The sequence below is a fragment of the Lepidochelys kempii genome, chromosome 7 (genome assembly GCF_965140265.1).
Source record: "Lepidochelys kempii isolate rLepKem1 chromosome 7, rLepKem1.hap2, whole genome shotgun sequence".
In the NCBI taxonomy this organism is placed as follows: domain Eukaryota; kingdom Metazoa; phylum Chordata; order Testudines; family Cheloniidae; genus Lepidochelys; species Lepidochelys kempii.
Window position 1 is genome coordinate 81,291,189 of NC_133262.1, and position 19,517 is coordinate 81,310,705.

Consider the following 19,517-nt stretch of genomic DNA (forward strand, 5'->3'; position numbering starts at 1 on the left):
AAGTGGAGTGCCCCAAGGGTCGGTCCTGGGGCCGGTTTTGTTCAATATCTTCATTAATGATCTGGAGGATGGTGTGGATTGCACCCTCAGCAAGTTTGCAGATGACACTAAACTGGGAGGAGAGGTAGATACGCTGGAGGGTAGGGAGAGGATACAGAGAGACCTAGACAAATTAGAGGACTGGGCCAAAAGAAATCTGATGAGGTTCAACAAGGACAAGTGCAGAGTCCTGAACTTAGGATGGAAGAATCCAATGCACCGCTACAGACTAGGGACCGAACAGCTCGGCAGCAGTTCTGCAGAAAAGGACCTAGGGGTTACAGTGGACGAGAAGCTGGATATGAGTCAACAGTGTGCCCTTGTTGCCAAGAAGGCCAATGGCATTTTGGGATGTATAAGTAGGGACATTGCCAGCAGATCGAAGGACGTGATCGTTCCCCTCTATTCGACATTGGTGAGGCCTCATCTGGAGTACTGTGTCCAGTTTTGGGCCCCACACTACAAGAAGGATGTGGAAAAACTGGAAAGAGTCCAGCGGAGGGCAACCAAAATGATTAGGGGACTGGAACACATGACTTATGAGGAGAGGCTGAGAGAACTGGGACTGTTTAGTTTGCAGAAGAGAAGAATGGGGGGGGGGGGTGATAGCTGCTTTCAACTACCTGAAAGGGGGTTCCAAAGAGGATGGATCTAGACCATTCTCAGTGGTAGCTGATGACAGAACAAGGAGTAATGGTCTCAAGTTGCAGTGGGGGAGGTTTAGGTTGGATATTAGGAAAAACTTTTTCACTAGGAGGGTGGTGAAACACTGGAATGTGTTACCTAGGGAGGTGGTGGAATCTCCTTCCTTAGATATTTTCAAGGTCAGGCTTGACAAAGCCCTGGCTGGGATGATTTAGTTGGAGATTGGTCCTGCTTTGAGCAGGGGGTTGGACTAGATGACCTCCTGAGGTCCCTTCCAACCCTGATATTCTATGAGTCTATGATTCTTCCCTTATTTCCAGGAGGTTTGGGTGGCAGTCTATACAGAACGATGGGTCTCTCAGGTCACCAGGGACAGTTATGCCATTTGATTTCAATCCCTGACTCCCACCCATCCCATCTTCCGACTTCTTCTTCAGGGACCATTCTCAGCAGATAAATAACTTAATCAAGTTGGAAGCAACAGAGTTACTACCCATAGGCGCCGACTCCATGGATGCTCCGGGGTTGGAGCATGCACAGAAAAAAAAAAGTAGTGATTGCTCAGCACCCACCAGATCAGCAGATCAGCACCTCCTACTGGCAATCCCACCGATCAGCTCCTCTCCCTCCTCCCCAGCACCTCCCAGCTGATGCAATCAGCTGTTCAGCGGCGTGCAGGAGGCACTGAAGAAGAGGGGGAGGAGCAGGGATAGGAAGAGGTGTGGGAGGGGCAGAACAGGACAGAAAGAGGCAGGGTACAGACGGAGTGGGAGCTGAAAGAGGCAGGGCAAGGGTGGAAAGAGGCGGCATGGGGTGGGAGAAAGAAGTGGAGTTGGGGCAGGCCTTGGGGTGGAGCAGGGGTAAAGCAACTCAGAGAGGAACTCAGGAAGTTGGTGCCTATGTTACTACCTCAGAGGTTTATCAGGAAAGGTTTATATTCTCCTTAATTTCTCATACTGAAGAAGAAAGGGGATTTGCACCCAATCCTAGATCTCAGGAATCTCAAATATATTCAGCACACCAAATTCTATGGTAACTCCTACTTTAATTGTTCATGAACTAGACCCATGGTCTGGTTCATTATCCTCAACTTATGGGACACTTATTTTCATACTGTCTAGGACTGTTCATTATAATTATGTTTTATTCCTAATTTTAGTCCTTTGTGTTTCTTATTTTATTTTTATGTACCCTTGTGTATCATTACTTTTAGTAGAACATGTTTTGCTTTTGCAAAATCAATAAAAATACGAAATTAAAAACATCATTTACAGAAGGCTGTAAGAACAGAAGATATTTTTCAAATCTGAAAGGATCATCTGATCAAACAGGCCTACATTTTTAGGTTTACCTTCCAAGTTTTCAAACCTCTTGTTCTTCACCTTTTCCTGAAGCATACTTAAATATCTCCCTTAAAGAACTTATCACATACCTTGGAGATCAGAATGACCCCTCTCTAATAAATACGTATTTACTCAGATAACTACAGGCTCTTTAAAATAATTCTAATCCGTAGCGTAAATACATAGTTTAACAATTAAAAAAACAGGTCTGACCAATCATCTGGATTCTGTACAGGGTGGTTTTAAAAAAAGTTTATTAATTCCCACTAGATCGGATTTGTGTGATTTCATAAGCAGAATAAAAGTCCCGAAGCTGCATCACAGTCTTACTGCATTCTCTCTACCTGTCAGCTCCACTCAGAGGTCAGCTGGGGAACAGAGGCATGGAGCCATGTCAGTAAGAGAAATGGACAGGACTGGAGGTCCCTACATAAAAATACAACAGCAGTAGGAGTTTGAAGTCTCATTGAATATAGTCCTTTCTCCCAGCCACAGAAATTCCTTCACCACACTGCAATCCAGCAGCAGAAGTGGGAGCAGGAGCACCTGTTATTCTACAAGGTTATTTCTATTTAGAATTCTACCTATAGGCTGGGAGCTACAGATGCTCAGCACCTTGAAAATCCTGACTTTTTTGTGTTTAAATCCATCTGTGATGGATTATACCAATCCCTGAGAGGCTCCTGTTGGAGGCCTCATGGCCCTGCCACACCCCACACCCCACACCCCACACCCCAAAAAGGCAGTGGAGAGGGTCATCCAAGCCAATAGGGGAAGTGCTCTGGGCACTGAGGCACCCCAGAGGGACAACTTAACCGTAGGGCTGTCGCTGAGAAGCCCAAGAGGGCAAAGACATTGTCTCCAGGGAGGGAGCCCTGGGGCTCTGCTCTATCCCAGAGCAAGGACAATATGAGAATGAGTGAGTGAGAGAGAGTGCCTAGGGGACACTCATGAGACGTGAGTGTACCCTGTTATCATAGGGATTTAGGAGCTTTTAGATACTCAAGTTTGAAAATTCTCGTCTAAGCATTTTGTTTTCTTAAAAATCTTTGCCTATTTGCATTTTTTTTTATCGTTGAGGGTTTGGGGGGAAGGATAAGGGTTTTAAACCCAAGACTATTTTCTCTTTTTTTCCATAAGCGTTAAGTGCTAAATACTATAAAAAACAGTCAAGCATCAAAATGTAGTGATAATGCCTTTGGACAACTGCACCCATAGCATAGTTCCAGGCATCCTTCAGCTTTGATCAGGAAACTGATCAGACCTGAGGGACATAAGACTCATCACACATGGTGCAGCACCATCAACAGGAGAAAAAGCTGTGCACGATACTGGAATAAGTCCTGTGCAACACAGCCCTCACCAAACTTTATGGAACACTGCAAGGTATCCTAGGTGAAGAGCTGATAGGCCATTTGAGAATGAGGTGGCCAAAGTCCAGTTTCTATATCAGCAAATACTAGAGGATCTAGAAGATGGCACTGAAGGTAACTAGAAATACATTCATAACTGAGCTACACAGTTACTAATTTCTTGTTCACTTTTAATTTGTTTGCACAGCAATTTTTCCCATTTTAGTTCAGTACAGAATTTGTTTCTCAACTGCAAAAGGCCAAGAACTTAAAGTTAAGGGTCTAGGTGGCCTTGGGAGACGTAGCTATTATAGTACATTTTTTCCTTCAGGAACATGGGTTTCTTTGGTGGAAAGGCTGCCAAACAAAAATATGTACAGTAGAATCTCAGAGTTATAAACACCAGAGTTACAAACTGACTGGTTAACCATACATCTAATTTGGAACCGCAAGTATGCAATCAGACAGCTGCAGAAACAAAAAAAAGTGCAAATATAGTACTGTGTTAAACAAACTACTAAAAATATAAAGGGAAAGTTTTAAAAAGATTTCACAAGGTAAGGAAACCATTTCTATGTTTGTTTCATTTAAATTAAGATGATTAAAAGCAGCATTTTTCTTCTGCATAGTTAAGTTCCAAAACTGAATGAAGTCAATGTTCAGTTGTAAATTTTTTGAAAGAACAATCATAACTTTTTGTTCAGATTGATTAACATTTCAGAGTTATGAACAACCTCCATTCTCTGTATCTTTGTTTTACTACAAGTGGCCACTTTCCACTGCCATCAAGCAGGGCAATGGCAGGCCTGATTATATATCACCTTGAACTACACTTCTTCCATAGACGAATGAATAGAGGAGCTGCTTCTTCAAGAGTAGTGGGGTAAGTGCACGCAAATTGCCACTGACCTATGAACTCTTCCTATAAAAATATACTTTTGTGAGTGTGAGGGGCAGAAATGAATGGAGTGGTTGCTGTCAGCTTTTATTATGAAGTTGGTTTCTTATTTGTTTTATTAAACTTTGTTCCCTACCATGGGCAGGTGTTAATCTCTGCTTGGAAACAGACATTTTCAGCTTCACTTAACTGTTTCCAATTAAAGTGAGAGAGATAAGAAGCTGAAGCCAAAGGAGTTGTTTCAAGTCAGAAGAGCATCTTCTACCTCTGGCTACAAAAAGCTGAGCACCCATCATTTTGCAACAGTGCCTGTGTACCCATTTGGTAGAGATGGGAAACCAAGACCCTATTAGGAAAATAAGCCAAGAAGAGCATTTCAATCCACTCCTGTATAGATCTACACAATAGATGGAAATAATGCAGAATACAACATCCAACTCTTTTTTTAAGCTAGTTATACCAGCTGCTCCCATTGTTCTCTTTGGTAACATTCTCTGCATTAGCTACTCTTTTTCTGAGTACAATGACTTTAGCACCTGGCTCTTTCTTAGCTCAGAATGTTCCCTCTTCTCATGAAGAAAACAAGTAACTGCAAGGCTATCTTTTCTATTCCAATCGACATTTCGCCTGCTTGAATGAAATGTCTTTTCTTTATAAATCTTCTTTCTTTAAACAACTACTATCAACTCAGTTTAAGACCAGAATTTAGGTTTAAAAACAAAAGTGGCAATGGGTTAAAAAGCCAATATAAATGGAAATTTTTACAATAAATTCAATGGAAATAGGATGAGTTTAAACAGCCATATGCGATGCTGTGAGCCCAAACAACAAAAAGCAAATGTGGCTGTTAATAAAAGTGAAACTAACCATCTAGTTTACTTTTCAATTTCATTCAATTTGGGTAATATATTTAAAACTCTCATTTTTAATAACATTTTGGTATTACTAGAAGTAAGCCATACATGAAGTTTTTGAACGCATTGTTTTGTCTCAAGAGTGTCTTGTTAAACTTTTATATAATTAATAGAACCCGGAAGTGGGCTAGGCATTTCACAGAAGGCCTAGAAAGATGCAGTTCCTACTCAAGTGAGCTTTCAGTCTAAAGCCAGGCGTAACAGGGTGGTTTTCCCCAGGAGCTGGAGAGCCTGGGGCTAAGCCAACCTGATTCAGAATAAGCCCCATCTGTCGCCTGATCTCTTTTAAAAGGTTAATAGTATTTGTATTAATTGCCAATTGATCAGAAGGTTCTTGTCCCAGAATCAAGCTGCACAGAACTAAACCCAGTAAGTTCAATATCTTGCAGGGACCCTCGGGACCTATGGCAAGGACACTCACACTGAGAACAAAGTAAAGCCTTAGAGATCTTTATTAAAATAAGGAATAAAGCCAGAAATGCTCCAAGCCACAAAGAGCTAGGAATAATACAGTATTGGCGATATCTGTGGTATTCTTTGCATAAGCTCTTAGATTTGCATACTCACATGCCTCCCTGAGGACCTTGGTGGCATGCCAAATGAGTCTGATGGTCCAGGTTCCTCACTGCCCAACAATAGAGCTGAAGGGTCAAAATGGTGGAAAGCTAGTAACAGAAAAGCCAAACTCTCCCTCTTCACAATGGTTTGCCTTATTATAGGGCCTGAGCACAATTATGAATATTCATGCTAATGCTCAGCCTTCCATGATCAAATCTAACTTCCTCACCCACATAATATTGAGGTGTACTTATTCTATATGTTAACATATTAATACCATTTTAACTCACTATCATACTCATCACTTCTTGTTTAAGCCAGTTTATGGTTATCACTTCCATATTCCTGCATTTGCCACTTACTATTAAGTTCCAACTCCTGCCATTCAGCAAGCTAGTCCACGTTCTGAAAAATCTAAAGGTAACCGTTAGGCCATCTATCTGTGCCAAAGGTCACAGGCCTACGATACTTAACTACACTTATGCTAATTTATGTAAGCTAATGTGTTACAGGATACTGGCCTGTAGATTCCTTTTGTTACAGCTGAACACAATAAAGGCAAGCTAGCCCTATGAGCTACACATCTGAGATGAATAAGGCAATTCACAGTAAAGAACCGAAGGTGGCTACAGGAAAGGGGAGAGTTAGGCAGGATGCTCAGAGAAGTTGCAGTGGGAGCGCCATGCAGGAGAGACTAAAGAAAGCTCTCCAGGCAGGGAGGTCTGGGACTGCACATTAAGCCTGGATTCTGACTCAGATTTGAGCCCAAGCCCCACTTCTGTCCACACACAATTCAGTCTGACTTGGGTCGGCAAGCACTCATGACCCTGGCTTGAGGACCCTGCTAGGGAGCTGGATCAGAGACTCTGATCTCACCCCTGGCATTTTGCAGCATGGATGCAGCTCAAGTTGCAGACCAGAGTCAGAAGGTTTGCATAGTGCAGTATGGACTGTTAGCATGGCTGTGAAACCTGGGTCCAGCAACTGTAAGCCAGCTTCACAATTCAATGTGAATGATCAAGCTGGGGCTTAGAGAGACCGAGTCCACAAGCCAGTGTCCCATACATACCCATAGGGACCCTGACTTAAACAGGGGAAGAGCAAAAAGTGCTCCAGACAGGGTGGCCTAGGAGAGACCCTGACTAACCAGGAAGTGACTGGGAGACCCAGAGGGGAACTTGAAAAAAACAGTAGGAAGTGACCCAGGGAAAACCATAGCAAAGGTAAAAGAGCAGACCCTAGCTGTTCAATACAGGTCTCTGGTCTGGAACTCAGAGTCAAGGGTAGGAGTGGGTTGCCATACCAGCCCCAAGAAAGAGGGCATATAAGCCCACGGTAAAGGTTGTCAAGCCCAGAATGGGGGCAGCAGGCTGAGATAAAGACTGGCTGAGGAAGAGCCCTCAAGAAGGTGGAAAGATTTTTGTTTCTGTTAAAGACATTTTTGGACTTTTAGTTTGGGGTGAACTAAAGATGGTGACCCAACTGAGGGGCTGAATTACCAGGCAGAGAAACTGCCACAGTGCCAGAGCAACTGTTGGCAGGGTCCACTAAACCAGCAAGAGAACTGTGATGCCAGGCCTGGCCACAAGGGAGCAGTGACTGGTGAGTCAATTCTGCTGCACCCTGTTCCTATGAACACTTAATGAACAGTGGAATACTTCATATGCTTAGAAGTTAAGCTCATTAAATGGTTTTTTACTTTACATTACTCCTAATGGTGTAGAGTGCCTAAGGCATTGGATAGACTCTTCAGGGGCTGCTTAACTATGTAAGCAGTGTCAGGATGAGCTCCACCCTGACATCTGGTGGTGAGGTGTGGCAAGTTGTGGAAAAGAACTTCAGGGGCTGATCTCATTTGAATAGGCACACCCACCACGCCTAGAATGAGACCATAGCTGCCCAAATGGTCACTTTGGCTGCTGTGGGATCCCCAGTGTCTCTGTTATTGGGGCAGAAAGAATAAATTGTTATTACCCTGATTATGGGAACTGTGCTTGGAACTGTACGTGGCCTTTTGTTATGATGGAGGGATTCACCATCAACTAAGTAGCACTCGCTAGGCAAGGGTCATGGGTTCCAAAACTGTATGAATGGAGAGAGGCTGGGGACAAGTATTAATACTTGGTGGCATGGGCCCCTTGGTGAGGGCCTTATATGCTAATTGCACTTCCTCCTCTCTCCACTGTGGAATATCAGAGCTAATTTTGATTTCATTAGAAGTCTAGTTATAGGCTGCTGAGCTCATTTTGGGCTGACCGTGCACCAGCACTGGGGCTCCCCTACTACAAGCTGAATTCACCTAAGAGCTGAAATCACTGAGTGTTGTGTTAAGTAGTGGGGGAGCCTGAAGATATATTGTGGAGCAGTTTGCGGGACGGCTGGTGAAGCAGTTCAATGTGGAGAAGTTTGTGGATGGCAGGAGCTGCTTGTGGGCCGTGGAGCTGAGCGAAGGAGTTCGTGGGGCGGCTGGCAGAGCGGAGCGCAGCTGAGCGAAGGAGTTCGTGGGGCGGCTGGCAGAGCAGAGCACAGCTGAGCGAAGGAGTTCGTGGGGCGGCTGGCGGAGCGGAGCGCTGCTATGGAGCTATGGGGCGGTCAGCTTCAGATCATGTAAGGTGCCTCTTACCCCCGTCCCATTTCCACCCAGGTTGGGAGGTAAAGCTCCGCAGATAAACTTTCAAACTCTGGGGCTGCCCTGACCAGGGTCAGAGACTTTTGGGGCATTGGACTTTTGGGACTTTGGGTGATTTGGGGTTGCTGGACTTAAGAACCAAAGGGAAAAGGGCATGCCCCAATTTGCTTGGGGTGGGTTTTTTTGCTCATGGGTTGTGTTATGAATCCTGTTGGTGGTGTTTCCCCAACATAATGCCACATTGTTTCTCTCTGTTATTAAAAGGCTTTTGCTACACTCAGACTATGTGCTTGCGAGAGGGGAAGTATTGCCTCTTGGAGGCGCCCAGCGGGGGTGGTATATATTTGTCCCAGGTCACTGGGTGGGGGCTCGAGCCGGTTTGCATTGTGTTATTGGAATGGATCCCCTAGATATTGAACCTGGCCCTTGTTGCTGCCAACTCTGACAGGCAGAAGGGTTACAACTGTAAGCAAACTAGGCAGATGCAAATTTGGCCCAGCCACCCTATTCCTACCCATCCCCTGCTCATCCTGGAATGATGGAGGGGCAGCTGGGCCAAACCTGAGCAAGCTATGCTGCCACCTTACATTTGGGCCCCCCAACTTCTACCATAATGACCAAAATATATGAAGGCTCACCATACCCCGCCCCACCCCTCCCCTCCCCTCCCAGTTAAGCACCTCTGTTCTAGGACAGGGAAAGTACACTGAAGTTTTGCCTAGGGTGGCAGATTGAGTGGCCTCTGTGCATCTTTTTAATTATTTTTCAGATAAATAAAAGTTTTCACGAAATAGAATAATCACTATTTGGGGATTAGTCATAATGCAATAATGCCACTAGTCTGGCATCTCAGCTTGACTTTTCCTTTCTGTAGCTGTACCAAAAGCAGACCTTTTAACAACCACTGTTTTAGACATGCTGAGCATTGTAGGGCAGTACCAGTTTATTCTGCATTTTTTTTCCATTCAAGACTCATTATTTCACCTTTCTGTAAATTAAAATCACATAATCCACTTCCAAGCATTTACATGCCTCACCACCACCAGCACCCCATTATTCCTATATACTAAGTTCACTTAAGATTTACCATGCACTTGGTTCCATACTTTTGCAGACAGTTATGGCTGGAAAATTAAAATAGTAAGAAGATCAAGTAGTCACTTTGCCAAACCAATCTAAGCATGGGGTCTCATTACTTATGATTAAGTCTAGCTGGCCTCATTACAACGTCTCCAGAATCTCACAAATCACAATACTTTTGTTTAGGTCCCCTAATCCCTCTGACAGAGAGCCTGATCTCATTGTCCCTACTCTGGAAAACTCAATAGCCTTTTGAAGTCAACAACAATTTTCCCTTAGCACAGCTGCAGGAATGGGCATGAGAGTCCTGCTTTACCAAAGGCATTCTAAATTCTATTGCCTCCCTCCTTTGTACTGAATATTTCCTTCTTTCAATGTTCGTATCATCTGAAAAAATTGCACCACGTCTCCCTTTGTTTCATGTCAAGAAAACAAATTAATTCTAATACTGGCTCTCTACTAGTCACATCTGTCCATCTTTTACTGCTGCAACTGCTCTCTAATTTCAGTTACCAAGATACCTCTTTACCTCATGTGCAACTCAACCCCACAGGGTACTCACTGACTTCATCAATTTTCCATATCGTGGGCTGCTGTTGGACGCAAGGACAGCAAAATGTGGTGAAGACGGTATTTTCCATCTGCAACTGGTACTGGAATTGCAACTGATACTGGAATTGCAACATCTGGTTTCAAATAGGGTTCTTTCTATGCTTTTCTGTGCAGACAAAGGCACAGAATTAGAAAACGGTGGTGCTCTCTACCAGGGGTTACATCTTGGGTGTTATTCAAAAAGCTGAATGTCCAAAATGTGGCAGCCCATCTGTGAAGCTCCACCTTTTTGACTGGGCACAGGATGCCCTGGGGCCTCTGGGATTCACGTTGGAATTCAAGATGTAGGTTTTTACATATAAACTTAAAAGCCTAGACTGGTTTGGGCAGCGAGAGACTGCCTCTTTCCTTGTTCCATGCTGCCACAGTTGCAATCAGTGAAAGCAACTGAACCGGAGCTCCCTCATTACAGCATTCTCCATGAGGCCTCAACACTGCCACATACATCCCCACTAGTCTTTATCTGCAAGCATAGGGGAAGGAGACAGGATGAGGGGGATTTGTTAACTGCAATATAATGGAGTTATGGGATGGGAATGAGTTATGATGGTGTGGGTGGCATATTGAATTTTAGTAGTTCAGTGTAATTGCTGATTGTGTTTTAGATATTGGAAGGAAAGTCCAGTGTGTAGCTAGTAATCTCTATTTCATGTTAGCCTGTTATCAACCTCAGTTCTGCCAATGATGCCAGCTCTCACTGGGCATTAAAACACTGGTGTGCTTTCTGCCACTTGTGTGTGGAACAAACTGCCCCCTTTCCCCCTCAAAAAAAATCCATAAATCAATATTATTTATCCTCTTTCAAATCTTTCCTTAAAAAATTACCTCTGCCTAAGAAACACTGCCTTTTGTTGACAGCTAGGCAGGAAATGAACTATACTGTATACACAGTTTGTCTGTGCAAAAACATGCTCATCCCTTCTCCTCACCTATTTGTTTCACCCATTTGCTCTGCTTTGTCATGAACCAAGGTTGTAAATTCTGTGTGCAAGGATGACTGTTTTACTACACATTTGTACAGTCCCAGGCATAGTGTGTAGCACTAGTTGAAAAAAATTGACTTTATGCTTTTTTCCCATTGAAAAATACTGTTTTGTCAAAACTGGAGCATTCCACAGAAATATATAGGTTTTGACAAACTTCCGAGCTAGGAGGGTTTCGCCTCAGGTTCATCATGGAATTTTGAGGGTGAGATGCTCACCCCAAAATAGCTCACTTGGAAACTGGGAGAACCAGCATCAACTGTCTACTTCAAATCAGAGCAGGGAATTAAACTCCAACCCAGCAAATAACCCGTTTCACATTTCTTCTCCATATTTCTTTTGCAAATCTGAGGCGAAAAAAATATTTTTTCCATGATTTCTTCTAACAATGACTCATTTCTGTCCTTTCTTGAAAGCTTGTACTAACATTTATGTTCCTTAGGTACAACTATATGAAAAAATGTGATCTTTATTTCTTAAAAGCTCCTTTTTTAGTCATGCTGGTGGCTCAAAGGGAGGGCAGAATTTTGCTCAATTTCTCAGATACAAAATTATCACTTGCTTAGTGGAGATTTTCAAAGGCATAAAGGGCAGTGAGGTGCCTGACTGCCATTGACTTTCAAACTTGGACTTTTTTAAAAAACTTACTGCAGATGGAACATTATATATGAACTATGGAGAGCTAATACTATACCAAGAAGGGATCATGAGAAGTTAGATCCATGGAAATACAAAATTTTTATAACTCAGGCTATGTTTTCTTTACATAAGCTAGGTTCTATATGCCAGAAATATTAGACAGAAACAAAGACTGGGATTTTCAAAGGAGTAAAAGGGAGTCAGGTACCAGGTGTGACAATTTGGAAATCTGTCTGTACAATTTATGAATATTGGTTGATATAATGGAGTTACTGTAAAATATTACTATGAAAAACTGCTGTATCAGAAATGCTTGTCTGTGTATCCATCACGGGTCAGCAGGCTGGTGTCATGTCCTAGAACAGGACAAAGTGAATGTACCTCAGATTAACGATGGTCCTTTGATCACAATAGTGTGCTAAAAAGCAGCTGCATCTTTGGAAACACAGTTTCATCTTAGCCTCTGGAAGGAGGGGAGAAGGTAAGAGCAGTGTAAATTTCCCAGGGGCAGAACAAATACAGCCGGGTGATCAGGAGGTGTTTTAATAAAGCAACACACAGGAACAGGGGAATCAGACGAGAGAGAGAGAGAGAGAGAGAGAGAGAGAGAGAGAGGTCACAGAAACTGGGAGACTCAATGACAGAAGGCATCCAGCATGTAACTGCCTGTGTGAGATAAAGGACACCCTGCCTGTCTGCCTAGACTCAGATGTCCCACCCCCACCCCCCCAGGACTCCCAAGGGAAGGTGAACACATATAGGGTTTGCTGTTTTATATTTTCTATGATTAAAAGAGCAACAGTGTGTTAGATTTGTGCATAGTGTCTGTGTGTTATATACTTCACAAATACTGCATGCCCCTGGAGAGAGCTGAACTGTAAACCAGAAGCTTCACACCTGTCAGAGATTGGGGAGAGGGTATGTTTAAGTTCAGGGGTGTCTGAAGGCTTGACATTGCACCCCCAGGAACTAGACAGCTGGTCAGCAGGTTCCAGGCCACAGTAGGCGGTGCCAGATAGAAGGTCTGCTCCCCAAGAGTGTGTTTAGGGCACCACAATTATGCAGTGGCGGGACTCCATTTCAGGTTCTTGAATACATTGGCCACAGAATTTCATACAGTGATTCCAGCATCTAGCCAATTAACTTGTGTTTGTATTAGTACATAAAACTTTTAGAAAGACATCCAGTCTTGATTTAAGGTACTACTTACTACAATTTCCAGTTTGAACTTTTTGGACTTCCAACTCCTAACCATTTGATCTTGTTATGCCTTTGTCTGCTAGATTAAAGAGTCCCCTAATATCAGGTATGTACTTCCCTTTATAGATACTTTTAAGTCTTAACCTTCTTTCAGGAAGCTGAAGAGATTGATCCCCTTAAATCTTATTGTAATGCCTGTTTTCCTGGTGACAAATTATTTTTGTATCTCTGCTTTGTATCATCTCCAATTTTTCAATATCCTCTTTAGAGTGTTGACCCCAGAAATGCACAATAATACTATCACCAAAGCCATATATAAACCAGTTGGGGGCTGAGTTCTTTTGAAAATTTGGTCCCAGTTCTAGGTGAAGAATCTTTTGATATCTGCCCCTCACCTGAATGCATCTGGAAAAAGCAGAGTGAAAAATGTCTGAACTGTTAGCTATTAGAAGTGGGCCTGAACTGGAAAACCAGATTCAAATATCACTTAAATGTGAAGAAGTTCAGATTCTGATCAGGTCTGAACTTGTGGGGTTTGGTCTGATTTCTAATGGCAGCCTCTTCCCGAATACACTATTCTATTCTCCAGGCAAAAAGCAATCAAAGTGTATCCTGTGGGTAGGAGATTAGACAGCTCTCACCCTGCAGGTTCTCCTGTAAATCCTACCAAGAATTATGTTATATTGGCTGATAGAAACAGGTTCAGCAGTAGCATAAGCAAAAAACAGAACTCAAATGTACAAATATGGACAAAATCTTTGATGTGCTGGGTAAAGGGAAGCAATGTACATCCTCACCCTTTATGCAATGTCTTCTTCGATTGAAAGGAGGAACACATTTTATGACTAATATCTTTAATAAGAGAAGTGGTTTTGGAGAAGGCAATTTAATGTAGAGATGAAAGATAGCAGGAAAGGATATTGAGGAGATGCTTGTGACCCAGACAGGGAGGCAAGCGTAACAAGATAGTCTCAAAATGTTTTGGAAATACAGACTAGTGAGACCAGAGACGGGGGAGGTTCCCGGAAATGCAAGAGTAAACCAGGGTCTGTGAATAGGAGAGAAGCAGAGAAACCAAATGCCAACCCAAGAAGAAATGAAATGTGTAACTAAAGAGTCTGCTAGGGAATGAGGGATTTATTATGTGACATTAAATGGAACTTTGCAAGGTAAAGAGTGAGAATTCAGAGTAAAGAGATAATTGCGATTAAAGTGCAGTTCTACTCTGAAGAGTGACTATAGAATTAGCACCATCTCACTCAGATATGCTCCCTGAGCCCTTACAGATGACATTTATTATGCTCAACGTAAATTATGAGATCAGATAAGAAACCCATTAGAAGCAGAAAAAGACACTATTCCTTACTAGAAACAGCACCTTCTAGCTATTGAGTGGCTTTATATCAAAGGGCACAAAATCTGTGTCCCATCTCACTAGAGCTGGTCAAAACTCAGGGTTTCCATCTCATGTGAGATTCTGACATTTTAAAGTTTTGTTTTCATTCTCAATTAGAAAAAAAAATCAAAATTTTATTTTGGACAAATTGTGTTGTGGATTGTGTTCTCACTTTTTATATTTTTACATTATTTCATGACTTGTCAGTTGTGCATTTTATGCACTACTACTATTTTATGTCATTATGACATGTCAGTAGTAGTTGAAATATTTCTATTTATTTTTATTTTTAAATTCATTAAAGGTGGCAGGTACTGAATGAACATCTTTTCTAGATCAAGTGTGTTCTGTTTGTTGTGAAATGGAACAGTTCGACAATACTACTACTGCCATGTCATAAAATGTCAAATATAAAAATGAAAAAACTTAAATTTGAAACAAAATTTCAGAATTCCAAAGGCAAATTTTTCCCAAAACACACTTTGTTTTGAAATGTCTCTTTCATGGAAAATTATCAAAATCAATACAATTTTGTGAAAATTTCTGTTTTGTCAAATCAGGAAAACACCATCTATCATCATAGTGAAACACACCCAGGCAACTTGTTCCTTGCCTTGCCTAACACAAGAACAAGTTATTCATGTTTTCAGAAACAATAGCCTCTGAACCTTTTCCTAAAATTTAAACAAACAATCTAATCAATCAATTTTCTTATTTAAACGCCTGCTGTAACTGATTTTCCCTGAGACAAGTCAGGAAGTAAATTTGACAACACTGACACCTAATGGTAACATTAAAAGATCAGAACTAAAATAAAACCATGATCCCGCTCCTTCAATATATTACCAAATATACAAAGCTCAGAAAAATAAAGATTTTAAAAGGCTGCAAAAATATGAACAAAACTACAGAAGCTAATATGAAAACTAAAGTTTCTAAATCAGTCATGCAAAGGGTGAAAATAGCTCTATAAACATTTTAATAATTGTCTTTGACCTTGATCCTGCAATCACTTGCACATGATTGATATAAAGCATGTGAGTAGTCCAATTTACGTCATACGGGATCTAATCTTGAAAATTATTTTTTTAAATTAAATTTTTTAAATTAAATTAAATTAATAATGTATTTTGAATTTAAAATACATTAACTGTTTATGTGGAGCAGTCATGTACATAAAGATTTGACACTATTAACTTCTACGGGTGCAGGTCAGAACTTAAATCACTTTATTATCAAACACAAACTTTACTATCCAGTATACAGCATTCATGTTTTCCATATGATAACAAATTATTGTTCTGTCTTAGCAAACAATTGTTTCTTTTGTATGGCAGGTGGTATACAAGATGACTTTGTGATGGAATAACTGCAGAAGGCTCTGAGGTGTTCCGTGGAACCCTGGAGTTTTCCGTAGCTTCCCTGTCAAAACCTTAATTTAGGCTTAAATAGAGACTGGGAGTGGCTAAGTCATTATGCAAGGTAGCCTGTTTCCTCTTGTTTTTTCCTACCCCCCCCCCCAGATGTTCTGGTTTAACTTGGATTTAAACCTGGAGAATGGTCAGTTTAGATGAGCTATTACCAGCAGGAGAGTGAGTTTGTGTGTGTATGGGGGTGGGGGGGATGTGAGAAAACCTTGATCTATGCAGGAAATAGCCCGACTTGATTATGTAAAGAGTTGTCACTTTGGATGGGCTAGCACCAACAGGAGAGTAAATTTGTGGGGGGGGGTGGAGGGTGAGAAAACCTGGATTTGTGCTGGAAATGGCCCACCTGTTGATCACTTTAGATAAGCTATTACCAGCAGGACAGTGGGGTGGGAGGAGGTATTGTTTCATGATTTCTGTGTGTATATAAAGTCTGCTGCAGTTTCCACGGTAAACATCTGATGAAGTGAGCTGTAGCTCACGAAAGCTCATGCTCAAATAAATTGGTTAGTCTCTAAGGTGCCACAAGTACTCCTTTTCTTTTTGTCAAAACCTTGTTTTCATGAGTAGTCACAGTGACTTTACCAAACTACCCTTATGACCCATTAATCTATATGCAATACTTACTGTGTTATAGTGGCACCTTGCACCCTTTGGATGCTTGATGCCCCTGCTAAATCGAAATCCAAAGCCACCTAATGCAAGGTCATTCATATTTAATATAAAACAGAGAACATATCAATTTGTCTCCCTGAATGATGGCGCACGTGATCTGCTACCCATTCTACCCAGAGATTCTGTGCCCTACCACTAAGTTTCCATATTCTTACCTGTTGACGTCTGTAGGCCAAATAATCTAGATTTTCCAGATCTTTCCCAAGCTTCTGGTAGGTTTTCTGTAGTTCAGATTTACTAGACACGTTTCGTAGAGACTCATATGTTCTTTGAAACTGTGATGGTACAAGAAACAATGTCATCATTCAGATAAATATTGTCTATATAGCTCCATTAGTTAGGTTTTTTTTAAAAAACATACTAACTTTACGGGCTCTGTTATACTCTCAGATATGTAAGAATACATTGCCACAACTCTTAAAAAGTCTATGCTTTGAGCACTTGGATATAGGGAAATATGTAGAGTCCTGGATTTGAAGTTTATAGTTTGGAATTTCTTAAGACACAATTAGACATTGTCCCCAGTCCTAAAGTTCTGATCCTCATCTAAACTACCCCCAAAAACTGGGTGGTGTTCAGATCCAGGGTTGGAATTTTTTTCTCCTTTTTAAATAAAAAGAGCACATACGTGTTTCCTCATAGATCATGAATTCCCCCAACCCACCAAATATAAGCAGTTTCTTCCTCAGCACTCTCCCAGAAGACTCTTGGAGAATACTCATCTCTAACACATAATAGTGTGGTAAGGATGAAAAAACACCTCTTATTATCTTGTAAGATGGTGCTGATTGAATCCACTCACGTGGCGCAGTTTGCAGGACTGAAGTTTAAGCCACTTGCATAAGGTCACATACTATGGGAAAACTACAGGAGTTCGGGATTGAACCTAGTTCTTGATTTACTGTGTAAGTATACTGACCACTTCTTTCCTATGCAGATGATTAACAATTGTATATCACAGTAGACATGTATGACCTGTCACAGAGACTAAAGATACAGACTCTGACTCCAGAGCTCACAAAATACTAGAGAGACATACCTGGTATGACTAAGAGGAGAACATGGGGGTGTGGGGACTTTACACAAAAAATAAGTCTCCTTGCTCAATTTGGTGTACACTGTATTACTTCCAACTTTAAAATAAGTTTTCCTGTACAATTTATTAATGTGTATAGTAAAGCAGTAACCACAGACCCTAATTGGGAGCAGAACCCTGTGTGCTAGCCGCTGTACAAACAAAGAAAGACATGGTCTGTCTATGAACAGCTTACAGTTTTAGACAAACTTTTTGGCTAAAGGTGTAGAAGATGGAGGGGACACATTCTAGTATACATTTTTTTTATTCATTATTTAAAATTCTGAAATTACACATAGCATTTTTCATTTATTGATTTCTAAGCACAAAGTGTCATTCCCTTTGCTTCAGGTGGGAGAACTGAGGGACAGAGAGGTGAAGTGACTTGACCAAGCCTACACAGGAAGTATTTAGATTTTTCTGTCACAGTAGGGGTGGGTTTTGAGGAGCAAATGGTTACATAGCCTACAAGATCAGGGAAGCTCATTGGTCCATCTTGTAGATCATACATTGTAGATAAATGGCCTATCAAGACCCATATCCAGTCCCAACAGTGGCTGATACCTCAAAGGAAAGTAAAAACCCTTTCATAGCCCACTGCACCAGTTATTTAATGTTGTACATAGGGGAAAATATTCCCCTCACAACCCTGGAGCTGAAATATGCTCTAGGATGTACACAAGATTTGAGGATGGACAGTCTTGCCATTAAGGCAGTGGACTGTAGACTACAAGACGTGTGTTAGATTCCTGGCTCTGCCACAGCCTTCTTGTAATTTTCTGCAAGTCACTTCACCTCTTTCTTCAGCAGTTCACCATCTGTAAATATACTGAAACATTCCGTTATTATGGTGATGAACACCACAGGAGAGCCTATAAATAGTTACTAGTTTGTATCAAAGGAGTAGCAGTATCAGTGATCAAATGTACACCCCTTTAATAAACCCAAAGCAGCTCTGTATTCTGCAGCAAGCAGCCTTAAAGATTCATTGCATGCTACAAGTTTTATTTGTTTCATTTCTTGTATGTAAGTGAATACAGTGCTTGTAACATCTACACAATCTGCAGCACTGGAGAATGAAGCACTGTATTTAAATAGCTCAAAGTAAGAAATTGCCACTTGCAGGTTGGTTTTTTGGGGGCGAGAGGAGTTTGTTTTTTATTGTTGTGTTAAATAGTGTTTAGAAAGAAGTTCCCTCTACTGGCTTGATCTCTGTGACAACACTCACAACAGGTACCTCAGGGTATCTGTATATGATTGAGAGAAGACAGGGAGTGAGATGTACCCTGTTCCCTTGACACTTTTCTATCTCACATCCATTGTAAAAACTGCAATTGGGTGCCTCACCTCTGGCCTAGAATTCCTTGAACTTGCAACACTTTGCATTCATTAATTCACACTATAAGCATTAGAGCAGAACTTTAGTTCAGGTCAGGCTGAACAAGACTATCTACAATGATTTTTCCTATGTACAGGTAAGAAGCCATGAGTATTGCAGCTGCACCAGTTCAACAGGTACCTGAACACCAAACCACAACATAGTGCTCCACATATGGACGTTTCCCAAAAGCTTCCACTGACAGTAGCAAAGCTGAATAGTATGGGGAGGGGTCTTTCAAGAGTCTGGAATACACTAATGAAATGATCATAAGGTGTAGTCTTTGTATGGAGCAAAGAAACAGTTATCTAAAATGGTGTCAAGGCACTAGACCACAAAAATACAAGCAAAGCAACAAATCATTTCATGCAACAACAGAGTGTGGGACAATAGGCGCCTATATAATACAAAAACCCTGAATATCTGAACTGTCCCTATAAAATCAGGACATCTGGTCACCCTAAATGGGGAGGTCTCCTGTCATACCACTATCCCTGCAAGCCCGTGCACTATATCTTACATCATGCAGTGGCCTCACAGATTAATAATGCTAAAAGCCAAAAACCTCTCACTCCAGATCATCATATTAGGAGCCTCCTGTGTCTGGTAATGAGACTGCAGGGATTAGTGAATCACTGCTAGTGGAGGAAAAACCACATGTATAACTGATAGCT

General features: G+C 41.6%; 1 protein-coding gene across 1 annotated transcript in view; it reads right to left on the bottom strand.

Annotated features, from left to right (window-relative positions):
• Positions 1 to 19,517, bottom strand: part of CTNNA3 (catenin alpha 3) — a 928,894-nt gene that overhangs the window by 847,269 nt on the left and 62,108 nt on the right. Inside the window, exon 4 of the mRNA XM_073353443.1 lies at positions 16,546 to 16,665. Within this exon, the coding sequence (XP_073209544.1) occupies positions 16,546 to 16,665 (120 nt within the window). The remainder of the gene's footprint in view (positions 1 to 16,545; positions 16,666 to 19,517) is intronic.